We start from the raw sequence: 21086 nt of genomic DNA on the forward strand, positions 1-21086 counted from the left end.
CTGTGCTCGGCTCTGGAGAGGTCTTGAGTATTGTGTTCTGCTTTGGGCCCCTCGCTATAAGAAAGACGTGGAGGCCCTGGGGAGCATTCAGAGAAGGGCAATGGACCTTGAGGGGTTCTGGAGCACAAGTCTTATGAGAAGCAGCTGAGGGAACTGAGGATCGGAAGCATCAGCTGCGCCCCTGGGCCTTGTGGGCAGCTCTGAGCCTGCCCCTAGCTCTGTGTGCACGATACGGGCCCCATGCAGCCAGCAGATTGTTTTCCTTCTCAGAGGCTGGATTTTATTGCAGTAACTGACATGCTAATGAACGAACTCATAATTAATGTCAATGAGAATGTAACTCACTTGTTATTAACTAACGTAGTGATCTTGATAGAAGTGTGTGGGGATTTGTGTCAGCGTGTAGTGAAGACTGAGTGTGGAAAGTTGAAGATAGAACAGGAAAAATCACGGAAAACTAACGCAGGAAACGTGTGCAGAAATTTACAGCATTAATTGTAGAAATAAGAGCTGCATGGATGCAGAAGGTGAATGAGCTCTGTGCGACATCTGCCCCCATCACAGAGGTGCAGTGTGATGAGTTCATTTGTCTGAGCAAAGGAAAGCCTCGGATCCTGAAGGAAGCTGGGGATGTGGAGCTGGGGTGCCTGCGATGTTGTCTTTGTTTCAGCTGGTAACAAACAAGAGGTTTTGTGTGCTGTTGCTTGTAAAAATGAGACCTGCATAGGAAGCTTGGTCTGAATTCTTCCTCTATTTCTTTACTTCCAGTTTGAGGTGCCAGAAAGCGTGAACTATATTGCTCAGTAAAAAGTGTTTGCTGCTACAGCATGTTGTAGATCAGTAAAATAAAGCCCCAAATGTTTTGCTAAAGCATTTCATTTGCTTGGGCACCAGTCCTTTGGGGAAGTCTCTAGATCTACTAGTTAATGCTCATAAGGGAAAGTGGTGTTTCAGAAGCAACTGCCTATGTTCTGGTGCTTGTTCTTTCATCTTTTCTCCTCAGATTTGGAGAACATTGCTATGGTTGCTATGATCCCACCCATTTCCTCTTTTTCCTCCTGCTTCCTGCACACCCAATTTTATGTGTGCCAATGGAAAGAGCTTAACGCGCTTTCCTTCTTGGAGCTTTTCTTATCAAATTTAAGCTTTTCAGGCATGATAAAATGCTTCTGCAGTTAGGGAATCGAGTGGGGCTCAAAAATAATCTTTTTCTTGTTGTCTGAGGATTATTCTGGTGTTACTGCTCTTGAATGCAGACAACACTGAGGGTGAAACAATGCTATTTGCAAAGCAGTGTGCAATCACTGCAACGAAAAATGTTGAGAAAGTGACTAGTAACACTGAATGAGCACACACAGCAGATAATGTGTTCAGAATCCTGTAGTCTGGAGAGAAAGATTGCTCAGTCCGCCTTCCTCAAGATTTCAGACCGAGGTTTTCAGAAGAAAAGCTCCTGCTCCCCCTGACCCATTGCATCCACACCACTTGAAGGGCAAACTGTATTTGTGTGTTTGAGCCATTAGTGCTGTGTGGCCCTGCAAGGCTGTAGGGCTGTGGGCTTTTGCACCTAAAGTGCTTGCTTAGGAATATAGGATCCAAAGCTGCAGCACCAGTGGGCTCAGAGGCGTCAGTGTGGTTTGTGGTGATCTTTCAGGCCTGTTCGGTGCAAGCCTGTTCCTTGGGGAGACCTCACCAGGTTGGACTTCTGGCTGCTTGGCCAATATATGCTTGTCCTGACAGCTGGTTCATGGTTCAGTATGGTGCATGCGGCAGCAAGGCATCTTCCTCTCGTTCTCACATGGACAACTTCTCATTTAGACAGCTACCAGTCACAGTGTTGTTTTGCTCAGCAGATGACACAGCCCGCTGCTACCATAACCTTGCTGTGGTCCGTCACAGTCTTCAGCTTTGCTTTCTTCCCCTGAGAATCTGCAGAAACGATCCAGCCCTCTATGACAAAGTGCCTCCTGCACCTTAAGTCCAAGGATTAAAATTAACCCAGGTCTGGGAACTGCAGGACACGTTCCTAATGCACGCTGCTGCTCGTCTGTGGGAGAGAAATAGCTGGCACAGATCATCTGCAGCACAAATCTCTGAAATAAGTTCTGCAGAATTAAAATTCAGGTGGGGGTTATGCAGATTGCCTTATTTGAATATTGAAATCTTCTTTAGCTTTTTGATGACTGCTTTATCATTGTTTTCCATATATATGCAATGATGCTCATTTACAGCCTTTCCCCAATCAGTTATACAGCAAATACCACTGCTATAAATAAAATGTCATTTGCAGGAGACAGAGTTTTGTAAGTTAAATGAGGAAGAAATATTCCCTTTGAAGAAATGCTAGCTATGATCAGTTGGTTTCTGTGCTGGATTATTAAAAGAGGTGGTGAAGTGGCTATTCCCTGCTCTTCTTCCTTGACTCTGGTCAGGGAATACTGGCTTCTTTTTTTTTTTTTTTTTTTGCTAGTGTTTCAGGAAGATTGTCTAAAAAAAGAAGTCTCTGACAGCTTCTTTGTGTGCAGTTCAGCCAGGGCAGTGGTCTGCTCCCAGCAAAGTGCAGAGCTGTTTGTCACTGTCCCTGGCCATGCCCTCACATCTCCCCTGACACGGCTGCCCTCCAAGTCCTGCCATCAGCCTGTTCTTCTATGCAGCAGAGAAGCTAATAGTGCTCTTTTTTTCTTACTCTCTTTGTTTTCTCAGCCAGGTCATACTTTGGCTTTTTTGGTTCTTTCTCCGTACTATACATGCTGTCCACTAAATAATTCAGAATTGTTGGCCAGGAGATATATCTGCCTGGATATTCAGTATCACCATCTCTGCTGGTAGTATTTGAGTAGCGTCAGTAAAGTTGTATTTGTCACTGATTTGGGCAAAAGCAGAAGTGGTGCTTCAGGTCATAACAGCAAAAATAAGGGCACGAGTCACGCACTCATCAGCCCCTGAGCTGCTGCCGATCATCATTCTGCCATGGGCTTCCCTGCAACTTCCCTGCAGGGAAATCGCTTCGCTTCCTCAGCAGCTTGCCCTCCATTTACGTGGGAATGGTAAATGTGCTGCGCTGGTGAACCTTGTGGGGTTGTTTTAAAGTTAGACTCAGGGCTTCTGGCTTCTTCAGGCACTGAAAGATTTCCTCAGCAGTGCTGGCTTTGAAAGATACAGAGCAGCCCGGGTCAGAATTCATGTCTTGGTAGCAAAACTGCAGCTGTTTGAGTGCAGGAAATTCTATAAAACAGAATGGGGGCTAGGTAAAAATAAGAGCAGGAAACACAAACTGCAGGGAGGCTGCTTCCAGCCCTCTTTTTGTTCAAGGGTACTTAAATATGCATTGTAGGAAGTTGAGTTTTCTCTCACCTAGGATTTCTGACTTGATTTAACAGTCTTTACTCAAGTAGTTGGGATGGAAGGCTTGCATATGTAATAAAGAAAGGAGTTAGTAGTTCCAGTGTTCACGTTTGCAGATCCGAGTAAAGTTACCCAAAGCCTTCAGTTGCATTCCTCATGGAGATGTGTTCCTATTGGCCCTGGTGCATAACAGAATTGTGGTTTTGGGCATCTCCCCCCACTTGAAGATGGCAGTTCATGGTCATGTTTTTGCTTTTAAATGAAGGAATACCTCTGAGTCAGAAATTATATGCATTCGTGTCAAGGCCTGGTGCTTGGGCAGTACTGAGAGCTCTCCTTGCAGTGACCAGGGGACCATCTCCTTGCAGGAGAACGTAACAGCTTTCAGCTTCTGCAGACATCTGCTCTGTGCTGAGATGTTGGTCCTCTTTCTCCCTATGCAGCACCAGCTCGCAGCCGTCTCGTGCCGGGCTGCCATGCCCATTGCTGTTATTTCTGCTGTTATTTCGTCCCATTCCAGGACAGCTGTAGCCATAAGACGCTGCCATTCATGACGGTGAAACCCAGCGAGATTAAGCTGTAAAAATAAAACCTGAGGCACAGAAGTCCTGAAGTGACACTGAGCCCTAAAGCCTGATTCTGTGAGGGATACGGCTCAGCAAGCCTGGCGTCCTGACCCTGGGGAGTTTGTAGTCTGCTTTACTCCTGGGTCTCATCTGAACCAAAGAGCTGCTTGTTGGCATTTCTGGAAGCACGGCCGGAGCTTTGCAGGTCTGGGTGGTGAGAGCTTCATACAGTGGTGCTTGGTTTCACACCAGGTGTGGTTTCATTCCCTTTGTTTTGTGAGCTGTGCTCGCTGCCAGGTAACCTCGCAGGGAAAACAGTGACTTAGAGCTGGACCAAAACAAGTCCTATGTCATGAGTGATTTTGGTAGAGCAGCGCAGTTTTCTATTGCTTCTGCAGCTCTGACAAATGTAATTGTGTTGTATTGTGGGGTTTTTTTTTTGTTTTTTTTTTAGTGCTGCCGCTTGTTAAGAAAGGCTGTCTGTCTGACAGCAGTTAGACAGATGGAACTGCAAGGCAGTGTAATTGTGAACTTAAAACAAACCAGTTGGGCGTTAGCGTGCTAAAAAACACATAATATGTACTTAGTTCAGTTATTTTAAATTGAAATGATTTAAACTGAATATAGTACAAAGCCTACAAAGGTAGAGACCACCTATTTTCTGTTTTACTTTTCAATCTAGCCTGCCACTGAGAATTGGATTTACTGGGGTTAGTTACTTGCTGAAACCAAGACTGTAAGAGGTGTGAATGAAGTGCTACTTCCTTTGTTGCCCCCAAATATCAGTGCCAGTATTTTTAAGACACAAACCTAATGTTGACTCCAGATTCTGTTTTTAAACCCAGATCTGGAAGAGTGGTGCTCACAAGCAGTACGCACCAGGCAGATTTGATGAGTTCTGTGGTTGGGTGTCTGTGTGTAAATAAGTAGGTTTAGTTCCTAACCTTTAAACCTCTGCAGTGATGGAGTGGAGGGAAATAAGTGTCCTAGGTGATGAGACCTGAGTTTGTCCTGTGGTTGTGCTGGTGTCTGGGGGAGAGTTGCTCTTTCTGTCTGTAGCTGGTTGTTTTGAAGCTCTTCTTAGAAATGGGTATAATTTTTTTATTTTTTTGTATCGTATAATATTTCAATGACATGACAAATGAAGTATGCCTTCAATACCTGAAAACATTTTATGTGATTGACTTTTTTATTTTTCAAGTCAGATTTGCAGGGTACCTTTCTCCCCTCTCCACTTCTTTCTCCTTTCATTGCTCTGCTGTCTGTAGTGGTGACACCCATTAGGTGGTTAAAGCTCAGCTTCTCCAGAGTGAGGAGTTCAGCTTCAGCAAAGGCTCTGGGAGATGCTGCAGGGTTTTTCACTTTACATGGTATGAGTGTCCTTCTAAGATCTTGTTCAAAGACTTTCCTGTAACATATGCACAGAACATATGAGTTGGCAAAGAGGACCTGTTTGAATAAATAGAGCCTTTTAGCAGTGTTATGGAGGTATTTATTGTAATTTAGTTAAGACTGCACTGACCTTCACATTTACCTGCAGGACTGACATCCCTCATGCATTGAAAATTAGTTTCCAAATCTGTTCTAACAGATATATTTTTGCAGATTTCTCCAGTATTGTTTGCTAGTGTTTTGTTAGTTGTCTAAAATATATGTGCAGTTAATGTATTTTTAGGTTTGGAACAACTTTTGCACAGTGGGTAGCTGAGTTTAGTGTCCTTAGTTATGTTTATCTGCTGCTACTTTGTCGTATTCCACTTAGCAGTGGAAGTGCTAGCCCTTGGCACCACAGACAGGACCTTGCTTTTTACTTTGGGAGCTAGTAGCTGTTGCAGCAAGGTGTTCTCACAGCCCTCTGCCTGGCTGCTGTCTAGGTCTCAATGTGGCACATCTCAGATCCCATCCATTGTTTTCATGCTATAATACGGATGGTACAGAGTCTTCAGTTAAAACTGAGAAGTCTGTTCTGTCTTGTTTCTTTGCTTGGCCACTAACCCCCAGTGTTGTAGCCAGCATGCAGGAGAAAGTAGCTGGAGAAGGCAGAGGAATGGGTAGCACAGCATGGGCTGGAAGAACGGATCTCAGCATTTGTTTAGTGTGAGCTGCGTGCTTCAACGTTTATTAACCAGGCTTCCCAGTTTTAAGTGCAGTATGTGTCCAGTGGAACTGCTGTAAGCCCTACTTGCTATTGATGTTTACATTCTGTGTTCTTCCTAGGACATCTTTGCTCCATTTATATTTTCCCAGGAATTTCTACAGGAGCACAAGTAAGTGAGGTTTGTGTTCTTTAAACGCGCTTCCCTGGAGGAGTCTCAGTATTGCTGTTGCAGTGGTGTAATGGACAACTCAGAGCTGTCTTGTATCTGAATGGATTCAGCGGAGGAAGCACAGAAGGGTACATCTGAGATGAAAGCCAGTCAGCAAGAGGGGGTTGCAGTGCCAGTGTGACAGAGAAATGCAGGAAGTTTTAGTAATTAACTCTGGTGATAGCAGATCCCATATAATCCCTGTGTTTGGTGGGTTTATGCATGGAGGTCATGTGGGAGCTGCTTGGATAAGAACACTTAAATGTCCTTTTGGCAGGCAAAAAAGTAAAAAAAAGGAGTCTTTGCCTCGTCTTTGGGAAAGTTCTCCTTGCAAAGAGCAGGAGTTACACGTTAGAAGAAAGATAGGTATTGTCCTCAAAGGGTCAAAAACCAGATTGACAGAGACTTCTAGAGAAATTTTGAACTAACGAAATAACTTCTCAGAGGGATAGCTGGCTGCAGGGTTCTGCTGTCATTGCTATGGGGCAGGTTGTAGCTGTGAGTGGCTGTCTCCAGGCAGAGCTGCGGAACAAGAGCAGGACACTGAGACAGTGCTTGGCCTCGTAGAGGAGCACATTGGCATGGCTTGGCTGAAGAGGCAGCTTGGGGCTGGGATAACCCAGGTTGGTGAAATCAAATGGGCTAGGTTTGGTCACTCTCTAGCAGCTACAAAAACCGTGGAAGCATAGCTACCACTGTTAGGTATTTTTAAAATAGCACAATAATAAGGAGGGTTTTGCTTTTGTTGTGTAGTTTCCAGTATGGTACCAAGATGGCTCAAAAGAAATGTTGGTCAACACACCTACAGTAAAAGGCAAATCAATGATCTGTTTAGCTTTGATAAATCCTTACAGACACAAGTGAATATGCCCCTCTTTACTGACCCACTGTGCCATACAAGCAGTAAAAGTAATACTTCAATGAACTGGAGGTCATCATAAGGCTTCTGTTCTGTGTTGGACAGGAAAATTTATTCAACAGCCGACGCTTTTGTAAAATTGGTAGCGTTTCTTATTGCTTTGTTATAGAAGCATCAAACTTTCTTTTGCCTTTTTATAGTTGACGTTCTGGGCTTTGCAAGACTGTCTTAGGAAGATTTACTGTGTGATGACTGTGTGATGATGAGCCGAGGGATCTGGGGCAGACGGTGGCTTTGCAGGACAGAAAACCAAAATTGCTGTTTGCTAGTCACTGGACAGCACTTAGAATGGCTTGAGAAAATTGAAACTCCATCATAAATCAGAGATTGTGACGCATCTCCCACTCTGTCTTTTGTCTATGGAGGGTCAGGTGCTAGGGAAGCATGAGCTTGTGAAACACCTTGCTTGTACCGATGAAAGATAGAAAACATGTAAGTGCTTCCAACTGCTAGTCACTGAAGACTGAATTACAAGGAAGGTCTTAAACCCTCTCTTGACTCCAAAAGACTGAGAGAGGCAGGAGTGTACCTGAAATCTGAGCCATGCAGCGTGCATTGCTTGTGGACTTCGGCGAGCTGCTTATCCATGTGCAGCAGTAGTGCTTGTGCAGACCTCTGCTGATGTGTGAATTTTAAACAGCTCCTTCCCATGGGCTGCAGGTTTTAAAGATTGCTTACACTGTTCAGAATATTCGTTTGCTTTTGCCTCTTTCAGTTCTAGGTTCAAAGAGGAGATTTTCAAAGCAGCAAACGCCTCCTGCTGGGTCCTGGGCAGAGGGCAGCTGGTGGCCGTACCCTAACCCACCTCTGCATTTCCCCCCAGAGGATATGGCCCTTTCCAGGAACCAGAGACCTCTGATACGGGGTATCTGGGCATTTCTGTACTGTCAGTATGTTGCTACAAGAGAATGAATGAAACTGAGCACTTGGTAGCTTTGGAAGCCTTCTTCAGTGCTGGGGATTTGGGTTCTGATTTCCAAATTTGCTTCTTACCTTGTATCTTACCTTGTTTTTTTGTGCTGAACATACTAACTAATGGGAACTGCAAGCTACTGTGATATACTACTGAGATACTATTCACCAATATACCTGGAATGGATTTCCTAAAAACATTCTGGTACATCTAATACTACACATTGCAAGGAGATGTAAAGTAAAGTTGGCTCCTTCCTGAAGTGTTTTCTTATGTTGGGTTCTGCTTGTGCTGTAGAATTCTTTCAAGTAAATTCTATTGCTCAAACAGAAGACTGAAAGGAGAATTCTTGTTTCGGAAGAAACATCTCAAAAGCAGCTCCCATCCCAGAGGCCCTGTCCATTTCTGGCTCCCAGACTGCTGGCAGAGCTGGGTCAGAGCACACTCCCCGTGCCCTCAGGGTGGATGCTGTCCCCAGCATGATGTTCTCTGTGAAGGAGGAAGAACATGAATTTCCCTTTCCCAGTCCCACATGGCAGTCGTGACTCTTAGCCTGCTGTGTTTGGTGCCAGTGCAGGGCCTTGCTGTGGAGGAAGAGTCTCCTTCCAGCTCACTGTGTGATAGGAGATACAGATGTTACCTACAGAAGCGTTGGTGAGATGGATGGGGAACATCCCCCAGAAGGATGGCTGTGCACATGGAGGTGTGAACGCTGGGGCTCGGCTGCTGTTGGTAGCTGAGGAGGGGCTGCTGTGGGCTCCCCCCGGACTCATTTTCCCCAGGCATCCTTCAGACTGGCAGCAGAGGGCTGCTTTGTCCCGGGTGGCTCCTTGTGCTGAAGTGCCAGCAGCAATCCACCACGGGCACCGGGCCAAGCGGGGTGTGCTGAGCAGGGCACGGCTGAAAGGAAGAGCGGGACTCTAGCTTAAAGAAGTTATCTTCTTTACTTCTTCATCTAAAGAAGTTATATCTTTAGGTGAAATGTCTGTGCTTTCTCTCCTAAGGAACACATAATTTGTATTTGCTTGAAATGAGAGGGCATGGGTATGTATGTGTATGAGTGGGCATGGGGCTGGGAGGACCTTCACCTCCTCTCCTCCCACTCCAGGTATGCTCACAGGACAGCTGCCAGACAATCTGATTGCAGGATGAGCCCCATGGCAGAGCTGAGGGTTTTGGGTGCTGAGGAACCGCATCCCCTGCTCTGATATCCCATGCAGCAGGCAGGTGCTCCTGGCAGTGCTTCCAGTGCACACGCAAGGCTTTGCAAGAGATTTTGCTGGATTCTTTTGCATGCAGGAATTTGTGCAACACGACCCTTGTGCAGTGCCTTGCCCAGCCCCTGGGAGTCCCATGTGTCCCCTTGTCTCGTGTGCCTTTGTTTTAAAATAATATTAAGCCTCAGACGCCAGCTGATTTACTTTAATTCAACATCCAACTTATGTTTGATTTCTTTTCATATTCAAGTGAGCCATCTGGCTTTAATGAACTGTAACTGTTTTTAATGCTGCCTCCAGTTGCTAACATCTGAATATTTCATGTGCCGAAAGGAGGTTTGAAATGCAGAAGTGAGACTAAGGAGTCCAAAGTATTTCCAAATCATCTTCGCTCCAGCAACACTCGTGCTCCACTCCTCTTGAGGTTTATCAGTAGATAATCTTTGGAGTGCCAGACTGTAAGCATCCGCAGTGGCGGGTGCTAATTACAAGTGCTTTCACTGTTGTGTACAGAAAACAACAGTGCTGCTTATCGAATCCTGAATAGCTGCCCAGCCCGGGCAGAATATCAATCAGCTTCGGCAGGAGCTGCCAATGTTTGGCATCTTTTAAATAAACAGCCTCTTAATTTTGGGGATGTTTAAATACTTCCATGTTGTTTAAAAAAAAAAAGAAAACAGATGAGGCTAGCTTTATGTTGTCTACTTTAATTCTAGAAGTTAACTGAGAGCTGGATACCATAAATTGAAAATAACTTCACGTACATTTTGAGGGCAATTTGCTAGAACCACACTGTTTGAAACCAGTGGTATATCTCCACCTTATTGGCCTGGGTGCTTCATGGGGTGTTTGCCACAACACTGCCACTGTTTTGTCTTAGCAGTGTGCAAGTGATGGGCGTCCTACAGGCCATCACCAAGAAATACTTTGATTAATGATAAAAAGCAGTTTGGTGGCTGCTGTGTACCAAGGTTTGTGCAGGTTATAGAATCACAGAACCACCAAGGTTGGAAAAGACCTCCAAGATCTTCCAGTCCAACCGTCCACCTGCCATCAGTATTTCCCCACCAATCCATGGCCCTCTGTAAAACATCTAAAAGTTTCTTGGACATCTCCAGGGACGGTGACCCCACCACCTCCTTTGGCAGCCCGTTCCAGCGCCTGACCGCTCATGGAGAAGAAATGTTTCCTAACCTGAATCTCCTGTAACACAGCGTGAGGACATAAAATAGAATCATAGAATGGTATGGATTAGGAAGGGACCTCAAGGGTCATCAGGCTGATCTCCTAGTCCTGTTTCATAAAGGATAAAAGGAACCTTAGCAGCTTAGACTGAGGCTGTCTGCAGAAGGAAGCCACCCTCAGCCAGGATAGGTGAGAAATGCGCTGCTGCTGCAGCTTGTCCTGCACTGTGCTGACCTGAAGGGTGTGCGAAGAAGTGATGGTGGCTGGTAGAAATTGGTAACTTGGTGGGTCAGTAATGGCATGGAGGGACAAAGTGTGGGAATGAAGCTAACGGGTGCATGCAGGAGAGCCCAGCCAGGCTGTGCAGTTCCCTGAAATTGATGCCAAACCCTGTGGCTCAGCCTGAGAGCAGCTCTATATGGAAGCACTTTGCAGTTGAGTTGAGCTGTGGGCTGGGGCCACCTCACAAGCCTGGGTGCTCAGAACACAAGCGTTTGCATTCTGCTGCACTCAGCATTTTACAGTTACCCCATGGAAATCCTCCACAAACCCAGATTGCAGAACTTTGGGATGACTTTTTTTCCCCTTTTGTTTTCTGCCCTCTGCGTACTCTGACAGACCTTGGAGGGGTCTGGCAGGCATGGCACCTCAGGCCCTTTTCATAGAGCTGCTGCTTCAGGGTACTTCCATTTCTAGCAAGGGGGACAAATTTTCAAAGGAAAAAACATGGTGTTAGAATTTTGCAGACCAGCTGCTAGTCACAGTCTGCTTATTTGAATGTCAGTACAAATGGAACTGCAGCCTGCAGAAAGCTACTCAAAGTCTGCTGGTGTTTGTAGTGGGATGCAAAATGATTTTTTAGTCATTTGTAGTCATCTTATGCCAGGTCCAATTAGAATCTCAGAAGTGAAATCACAGCTGCACCTCGGAAGCGTTGCCATCATGGAGAACATTCACCCATTTCTGACGCTTGTTTTGAAGTCAGATTTTGTGTTTCCATTTGCTCAGCAACTGGTGTTTCTTGAGGATTTGTCTTTGCTATGGCAGGGGGTTACTATACTTTTAAAAATCTTAAATAAAAAAAAAAATAAGAAAAGGAAAAAAAAATCCCTTAGAGGACTCTCAAGTGGTCTTCTTAGGCACCCCAGCTAAATAAAACTCAGAAAAATGTAAGGCGTTGCAGATGTCTTCAGTTTCCCTCTTGAAAACCATCATTTCTCAAAGTGTGTTTAAGTGAGAAATGCAGCCTTTGTTTTTACAACCCTCAGCCTTTTTAGGGGTCTGTAAGTTTTTACAAGCTACCTCTGTGTTACTTATAGTGCCTCGTGTAGAAAAGAAAGAAAGAAAGTGCAAAGGGCGTTTGAAGATCACCTTCTTTAAAAAGCATTTCTAAGCTTAAAATGTGGGGACAAAAACTTGCAGTGGGCTGACTTTAGAGCTCTCCTTTTACTTCCTACCAGTAATAACAAAGCGATTTAATTGCTCGTGGGAATTGCAGTAGTTTGGGGCTGGATTAGGTTCCAACAGAAATCTCCTGCTTACAGGTTTGAAAGCCACGAGTTCTCATCATGGAATGTGTAGGACTGTGTTTCTGCCTTCTGTCATTTGTTTATTTGGTTGGTTGGTTTGATCTGAAAGGCTTAAAAAATTGGTTCTTTTTGCCTAATAGACATTATGGGCAGGAATGCCTTTAGACTGTACAGCTGTGGAACACTCTGTCTGTGTGTGTGTGCACTGTTTTTAACGTATTTCAAAAGTAGCTCAAGGCCAATAAAGATTTTCATAACAATATTTCTTTTTACTTTTTCTCAGGATCCCTTCATGAATGTCCTGGCTGCCAGCAGGATTTAAAGTGGGAGGCAACTCATGACCACTAAACTGTGACGGTTTTGGATTCTCCTGCTTCTGGCTACTTGGAATAACCATTGGGCTGCTGTGGAGATGAATGGAGAACAGCGGCATGATGCAGGTAGTGGGGCAGCTGAGCTGTGGGGCTACGGATTCTCAAAATACTTGACAAGTAAGAGGGAACAGCCCTGAGCACAGGGAGTGCTTCATAGTGTGTCGTACGCTTCAGTCGTGGTGAGTTACAATCTGACTGCAGATCTTAAGTTTGTCAAAAGCAAGGTGTGTCGTTGGCTTAGAGAACAAAATATGACATCTATGATTCTGTGACCCACAGAGGTGATTATGTTTGTTAGAAACTCTGCTTTTTCCCTTCATGATGTCAGAATGAGATGAATTTACGGAAAGTTTAGCACTACTGTTTCAAGGCATTTGCTCATCAAAGTGGTTAATATTATCTTCTTGTGTCCTCGTTTGCCTTTGTGTTGTTTGTAATATTTTCACAAGGTCATGCTGCTGGTTTGAAGCCAGATAATTGAAGCTATGTGATGCCACTGTAATCTGTCCTGGTTTTCTGATGTGCCTTGCTGCCCCTTTTGATGAGCTTGGGACATCAGATCCTAACCTGCTACAGAGTGGTAAATTTTGATAAATTAGTTCAGATTTTGGTTCACCTTGTAGCACCAGGCTGAGAAGAGTGTCCAGGATGGCTGGGAATATACCAGCAACTTTCTTAAATAGAGTTCTTAGATTATATGCTCTAATGGGGGATCATCTGGTTTTCTGACTTTTCCTGCCACGATTTGTTTACTTTCCTTGAGAAGGTCCCTACCCTCAGTACTGGGACAGTTAATAAAAAGTAAATTTGTTGTAACTACTGTAAACCATTGGATTAGCATTTCTTTCCTTTGACACTTGTCCAACAAGCAGCCTCTCATTAGACAATTTATGATTAGTGATCTTTCTGCTTTTACCTTAAGGAAGACTAATTGCTATGTTACTGAAGAAATGTTAAAATGATTTTAATCTATGGCACTTCTGGCAGAATGATATCACCTGCTGTCTGACGCCAAAATTTGCTTTCTGATTATTAATTATAGCCAATCACTCAGGTTATTGTCAACATCGTATCCTCAAATAAGCAAGAAAAAGCAGCATGCATAAATATGCAGAGTTTCCTCTGCCACTGGAATGTTCTCTCTTCTGTCATGTAGTGTGGAAAAGAGAAGAGTTTTTGCAGCTAAGAACAGCAAGGAGATGTGCAGGTGCTCAGCAGCAGGCTGAGCATCCCTCTCTACTTCCTCTAAAAGTTGCAGAGGTCACACAGTCCTCTCTATGTGCTTTTGGAGTAGCTATGAAGGGTTTCCCATTTTCTTGAAATGATTGAACAGCTATTTTCCTAAAGTTAGCATCTGGTTTGAGCACAAGTGGCTGTGGAAAGCAAAAACAGTAACTGAAGAAAGCGTTACGTGCTCAGTTCAAAGACAAGCTCCAGTGAGTGTTCCCCACGTAAACATATGCACAGTGGTTTTGGTGTGGTCCTGTGATATGTTCTGCACTGTTTTGAGTTAGACCAGTCCCAGCTCATTCTGAAGCATTCCCTCCTTGTTGTTTGTCATTTTGCCATCTGATGTTTTATAGCAGTTTTTGGAACCTCCCCTCCACTTTTTTGTTGTTCCTTTCTGTTTGTTTCTTTACTGGCTCTCTGCATATGAGGACCCAGGCAGCGCTCAGGGTGTGAGCTGTAATGCTTTCCTGCACTAGCAGTAGAAGTGGCAGCTTTTATCCCTGTCACAGACTTCCTCAGCTGCCCAGATTCCAACCTGCTTTTATTTATGCATGGCCTTGCAGCTTGTGTTGATGGAAAAGATTAACTGCTGTTAAAATCAAAGTTGCAGGGTGAAAAACCTTTAAGTTAGCTTTAATGGAAGTTCTTGCAGACTTCAGTGGGATGTACTTAAATGTCCAGTATGACAAGCTTCAACTCAATCACATTAAAGATGCACAAAAGTTATTCACAGGGAGAATTTGAGTCCCAGAAGCAAAGCAGCCTGCACTCCTTTGAATTCAGGTACATGTAAGAGCTGATGCTCTTAGTAATCCCCTGCCTTGTATCCAAATGGTGCCATTCAGTGTTCTTCCTCTGCCTGAACCTCTCAGAGAGCAACAGGAGATAATTTGTGGTAAAATTCAAAAAGGAAGAGTTGGTGTTGAAAATGATGTTGGTAGAAGCAGCGATAAATGGGAAAGGAACTTCAAATGTTCTTACAGGTGGTTTTCTGCCCTCCGGAGTCATTCTCTGTGCATTCTCCACAGAAGCTCTGTGGGAAGCTTCTCACATTTTACTTACAAAATAAGTTAGCTTGATTTGAAAGCTTTACGAGCAAAAGCTGGTTGTATGGTGAGGCCGTAGGGATGAGAACAGCATCTAGTTTCTCTCCCTGCCTTGGCCACGGTTGTGCTTTGCCACCAAAGTAACGTGTGCTTCAGCCATCCGGCTGGTGCAGAGCAATATGTCCCACTGCATAGTGGGCAGCTGGACTCATTTGGGACTTGTAAGCAATGAAGGATATGGAGAGAGAGGGAGAGAGAACATACATACACACGTGTATACACAGCGTTACTTCAAGCAATTGTGCTTTAAGATTAAATGGGCTGGACGTGTTTTTCCTTGTTGTCATCTGTCATCCTAAACTGCAAGTTTTGTCATGGCAGAAGTGAGTTGCTGCTGTAAATTCATGACATTTCCCCGGGTTGTTTGAGCTTGGATTGATTTGGATGTTTAATGCAGGCCCTCAGGGATGCAGCTTGACTTAAAGATCCTCTTTGTGCCCCAGGATCTGCTCACCCACTGAATGGAGCCGAGCTGCTGGGGCTGGTAGAATGCAGTAACAGTGGGTCAGAGCTTCAACTGGAATGGGGCCCTGCTCTGCTGTAGCTGTTCTGCTGGTGAACAGTGAAAGGATGGGATCTAACCCTGATTTCCAGCCAACCCTGCTGTGGGGGCAATGCTTTGCCACATCTGGAGGTGTTTCTGCAGTTGGGCACAGAAAAGCAGATGGTGTATTTCTGAGATTTTGCACATCTGCAGGACCATCCTAAGGGCTCCTGAACTTCCCTCTGTGAGGCTGAATGGTCAAGGTGCAAGGCTGAGAGCCCAGCCTCATCCAACTGCAGGGCCCTAGCTATGTGTAGTGAAGGCAGAGTGGGCTAAGAGGGGTAGCAAAAGCTCTGGGGGCTTTTTTTCAATCAAAAAAAGACTTCTGACCCTGCAAGGAAACCCTCTAAAACAGAGGGTGGAATGCGTTCATTTTGGCAGTGAGCATTGAGCAAGAATTTTGGTGGGTTTTTTCCTGTGGCAAACTAGTTTTCAGAGAAAGTGAGTGCTGGTCGGATTTGGCCACTTTGGGCCTTTCTGACCATGGCAGAGACCTGGCAGGATGTGGCTCTGTTGGTGTGGGAATGTGTGTGGAGCTGGGAGCTGTGTGCTATGAGGTGGGCTGTGGTCGCTGTGCCTGGGGTGGGAGGTGGAGGCAGCGGGCAGCAGGCCGGGCTGCTCACGGGTGCTTTCTTTGAGCTGAAGTTTCTTCCCATTTCCTGAATGTAAGCATTTTTATGGCTATATTAAGTAAAATACTGTTCTAACGAGTTAAGCAATCGTACTCTGGTTTTGCAGTGAGGTTATATTATCTTTAGGATGACTTGCAGCCAGAACTTCGCCCCGCTTCATGCTGGTTTGCAAACAGCTGTGCTCTGTGCCTGGCCCTCTTCGCTCCCCCAGAATCTGTGAACTAGGATTACTTTTGACCTTTTCCAGGTCTGTTTCTTCAGTAAGTTAAAAAAGTATCCCATCAAGTGGATGACGATTTTTGAGCTCTGAGTCTTACAGGAGGCCAATCTGAAAATAAAGGGAAGTGATGTTGGGCTGGGGAGTGATAGGAGCCACCCCTAAAACAGGCACTGTCATCAGCAAACAGCACAATTTGAAGGTGCATTTCTGAATTTAGCAATTGGCCATTCCTAGAATTACAGTGAGAGTCAAAGATGAGTATAGCGTGAATTTGAAGTCTGAGGACTTGCAGGTTTTAAATGATTGAAAGCTGGTCAACCTTTGGGCAAACATTGGCCCTCTCTGTTCAAGGGGTAAGGAGTGCTGTGCAGCATGCTTGGCAGATCTCACTGTGCCCACAGCTCAGATAATGGCATGTAACAGTATCTCATCCTTTCTTTGGACACTTAGTGTTTCCTGCTCCCGCTGATACTCCTTGAAAGAGGAGTTTCCACCTGTCCTAATACAAGCTGGGAGCACGGGAAATGTTACACACTGAGCTCTCCTGCATGTCCAACACAGGGAGATTTCTGTTCCTATTCATAAATAGCGTTGGTTCCCTTGTACACAGGGGTGAACACCCCGTGTTTGTTCACAGAGATGGCTCTGGAGCAGGCTGTAGGATCGTGTGGAAATGAAAGGCTTTGCTTGTATCTCACATCACTGCTGTTCCTTTTCATTACTGAAGCTGTTGTTTTGTGTTTAGCTTAAAGCTGCCCCTTGCATAGGGTGGCAGCAAGCCTCCCTTGTCATCCCACACTGTACCAGCCAGAGGAAAAAAACAGTGTGGCAGCACAGTGAACAGAATAGGGGTCCAAATCTACCCTGCTGGGGTTTTCGGTGGGTGGGTTTGCACATCAGAGAGAACACGAGTGGAAGGGGGAGCAGGGAGGTGAGCCAGGAGCTGAAGGGGAGACTGCAAGGAGGGACAGATGTGGTAATAGTGATAGAAAATGTGGCTAAAGGGGAGCACCAGCTCACACTCCAGATACTCTCTTTCCTGATAGCATGAGTGTACAACTGTGGCTTGAGTGGGTTTAGCTCATTTTGGCTTTGAATACCTCTAGAAATGAGGTTTTCTTGCTTTGAAGAAGCTGTTATACTTTATGAGCTGGTATTTTTAATGACCCACTTGAAAGCTCTTGATTTCAATTGTTCAGAGCTGTGTTTCTTAAAACTACCCTGAATTCTTCTCTATGCTTTTGGTGCCTTTTAACACCGAAGTAAATACCTTCCAGCTTAAAAAAAGAGAGGAGTCTTATTGCAATTCTTTTTTAAGTCTGTCTTTTATGGTGTTGCATTTTCTGTAGTAGTTTTTAGTTCAGTTCTTTGAAGGTCTGGTATGCCCAGAATTGTCAGTCTTTTCCTAAATATTTGTTGGAATAAATACAGAACTTACCCTGTACTCCCCTCTCTTAGATGCCTAAACAGTTTGTGCTCAACCAGAATACCCAAGGTCTCACTATTTCAGAACAAATCCAACTTAAAGTGCCCGTCACATACAAGTGAAGGTGAAACAGTGTTATCTTTGTGAATTGCATAACTGAAGTCCACTGCACACTTCTGTGGTCAGTCACCTAGAAATGAAGTCATCTTTGCTGAACTTCTTAATAGCCCCATACTTAAGATGACAGGTTGCTGAAGGTGTTTGGCTTCTCTTCCAGATGCTGGTTCTGGTGTGGAAGACATGGAATTCAGTTGGGATGAGTATCTAGAAGACACAGGAGCGGTTGCAGCCCCTCATGGGTCTTTTAAACATGTGAGTAAGGGAATGTCTTTACTTACTGTCTCCAGCATCACTTTTTTATATACTGAATGTTTAAGGTTTCTTTGAGTGAGCTGATTTATTGAAATCTGGAAGGTTCACTACAATTATGCTGCTTAGAGGAATGGGAAATCTGGAATTTCACCTTTTTTATTATTATTTCTTGCCTTCCATTCTGAGCGTAGCACGGAGTGACCCCATTAATGGCCCAGGTGCAGAAAGGCTCCTAGTCTTTTCTGCACCAGAGCATAAGCTTGGTTTTTCTCATGAAGCCTGAGCAGGTGCCGGTCTCTGGTTCTCTCTGAGGGATTTCTCCTTGCCAACTGCAGTAGAGTAGCTGCACTTCAGACAGTTGGTGCCATAATTCTTGAACAGCAAAAAGCAGAATTCAGGTGTGCTCTTAAAGAGCATTTCAGTGATGGTTCTCAAGGAGGCCAAGGAGAAATAATAGCTCCACCATACGCTTGACTGCAGTAGTTAGAATATTGATCAGAAGGTGTAGTGAGTAGGACAAAGTCTTGGCTTTGCCTTTGAATACCTAGTAAAGATCCTCAGTAAGTGTACATTTTGCTGAGATTCTTCCATACACTGTAACTGTAAGTTGTTCGTTCAGTGTAGGCTTTCAGGCCTCTCATTTCTGGAGGGGAGAGACCTTACGTTTGTCTTGGGTTTTGTTGGTTTACCAAGGCTGTAGCAAGAGCAAGCAGAGGTGCTGAGGAATGGCGTGAAAGTAGAGCAGGGGCATTTTGTAGCAGGACTGCCATCTGTCTGCCTCTCTGGTCTGCTTTACCTTGTTTGATATCTCTTATAGAAGCCTGTCCTTATTGCTTACAAATAATTGTCACGCCAGCCCACCAACCTTACTGTAACGAGCAAGGGAATTAACATGGTGACTGTATTTCAGCAGCAGTAGGAGACACTCTCAGAATGACTCTGACACCCCTGCCTGCTGCGCTGTGCCAGCGTGGCTGTGCCAGACAAGAGCTCCCACCAGCGTCCCTGTGGGCAATAGGAACATGAGGGCTGCTCCGAAAGTAACACCTCCTATTTTATTATGTTGGCCCATGACATCAGAGGCAGGTGTTGGTGGGATGGCAGTAGAGTTGAACCTTCCTGCCTATACTCTGGTGACTATATTTTGTCACCATGCAACAGATGACAGCAGAGAAGCAGTCTGACAGAATGGCGTCTGACATGGAAGTGTGTAAGAAGCAAGGGTGTGAAATTTATTTCCTCTGTGCCGAAAAAATGGCACCCATTGACATTTATTGACACTTGCTGAATGTTTAGGGAGCATTCCTTATGTGGATGTGAGTAGTGATGGGTGAGTGGTGTGTTTCAGCAATGGCAATAGCAACTGTGGTCACCTCGCTGACACAGATTGTTACAAGCAGCATGCAGGCTCTTGTTCATCACTGGCAAAAATGCTTCAAGAACGGTGGTGATTATATTGAAAAACAGCATTTTGTAGCTAAGAATTTGCTATATCAAATAGTGTTATTGTGCTCTTCGTATGTTGTAGTTTCCATGGAAATAAATGGGAGGCATTACGTTTGTAGTGACCTACATAGAAGTAGGTTTAAAAAACAAATCCACATCTTTGGTTGGGATGACTCCCTACTTGTGTAGAACACTGCACAGTTTTGCTGATGTAAGTAATAGTGGCACCAAGAGCTCTTTGTGGATCAGGCCTGGGCACAGCAGTGTCATCCCATGCTGCTGTGTTGCACTGGGAGCCCTCTGGAGGGGAAACCTGCCCTGGAGAGGGGCTGCCCAGGGGCTCGGGCTGTCAGGGCCTGCATGGGGGCATAAAAGAGCTGAGAATAAGGCCTGGATGTGGACTGTCAGATGTAGACTGTCAAAGTAGCAGAGTTCCTTTAGGATCCCTGAAGGCCAGCCTTAATATTCTCTGTAATACACTTGGCAAAGAAAAATGGAGGTGAATGCTGACCCAGAACTGCCCAGCAGAGAGGGAAGGGCGTTTACAGCACTGTCGCATCACCTACATCTTACTGCTCAGAGAAATTCGACAGTGTGAGGCCCTGTGCTCAAGGTTCCTGCTGTCCATTAGGAGGCACCTGTATAGAAAAGATGGAGAAGGACGAGCTCAGTGCCTCCAGGTAGGCAGCGGCAGCCTGTCTGGTGGAGCCGTGTGTGTGACTGTGCGACTGCAGGACAGGGTGCAGGAGAGGCTCTCAGTGCAGAGCACTGCAGGCCCAGTGCTGCAGCCCCATCCCTCCTGCTGGAGCCTCCTGCTGCTTGGTGCTTCCCTCGGAGAGGGACATTTCTGTAATCTAATGCCAGGAGAGCTGGGAGGGAGCGACTTTTGTACTTCTAAAAAAGAGGAGTGAAAAACACTAAGCTGAAGAATAATGCTGGCGCAAGAAAAATGGGCCAGTATTGACTTGAAATAAATTTTGGATGGGGGCTTAAGGTTTTGTTTTGTTCTTTTGAAACTGAAATACCTCACCCACAGCACAAGGGAGCACACAGAGCAGGTTGGGAAATGTAACCCATGATGACACGGCCTGTGATAGCAAAGTACTAGTTGTGCTGATGGGAGCTTGTATTAATTTTGAATGTTTTGCTCTTACCATGAGTAAGAGGCATTGGAAAATGTAAGCTATTCTCTCAAGTTAAACATGTTCTAATGTTTAATTTGTTTGCATTTTAAAATTTAAACAGTGTTAAAATTCAAGGGACTGTTTTTGCGTATGATCTGGCAGGAAGCAGAGCTTAGCAAATACCTGGAGTTGTACTGATGCCAGGGCTGTCATCCTACCTTAAGTACACTTTCTTTAGGACTATTTAATGCTCTTCTTAATTCCTTTCTGCAACTTTATGTGCGTGCAGTTATGTCAGTCAGTGGTGTTATCTCGCCCAGCTGCCAGGAGGGGGTGCTGACTTCTTGGGCTCTGCTTCAGCTGCTGGGATCATAGGTGAAACCATCTGAAAAGTGCGACTGACTTCAGGGATGGCTCCATCTGCTGCTGCTGGTTTCCTACAGTGCAGTTCATGAGGCTTTGCTGGAGGCTCAGCTAGAGAGAGCTGCATCAACTGCTCGGTTCTCAGGCTTTGTGTCACTGTGGCTTTTCTCTTGGGGTCAGAATGCAAGGTAAATAATAAAAATCTCTTCAGCAAGGCATTTACCTTTCTGAACAAGTTCCCTCTGAAACACCACTTCAGGTAGTCTGCA

The 21086-nt window shown here is 45.0% G+C and overlaps 1 protein-coding gene across 1 annotated transcript in view; it reads left to right on the forward strand.

Annotated features, from left to right (window-relative positions):
- The window catches only part of SFMBT1 (Scm like with four mbt domains 1), a 64812-nt gene that overhangs the window by 16807 nt on the left and 26919 nt on the right, over window positions 1-21086 (forward strand). Inside the window, exons 2-3 of the mRNA XM_085235625.1 lie at window positions 12264-12420; window positions 17790-17884. Of these exons, the coding sequence (XP_085091751.1) occupies window positions 12393-12420; window positions 17790-17884 (123 nt within the window). The 5' untranslated portion in view covers window positions 12264-12392. The remainder of the gene's footprint in view (window positions 1-12263; window positions 12421-17789; window positions 17885-21086) is intronic.

This window comes from Meleagris gallopavo, chromosome 14, assembly GCF_905368555.1.
Source record: "Meleagris gallopavo chromosome 14, MGAL_WU_HG_1.1, whole genome shotgun sequence".
Lineage (NCBI taxonomy): Eukaryota > Metazoa > Chordata > Aves > Galliformes > Phasianidae > Meleagris > Meleagris gallopavo.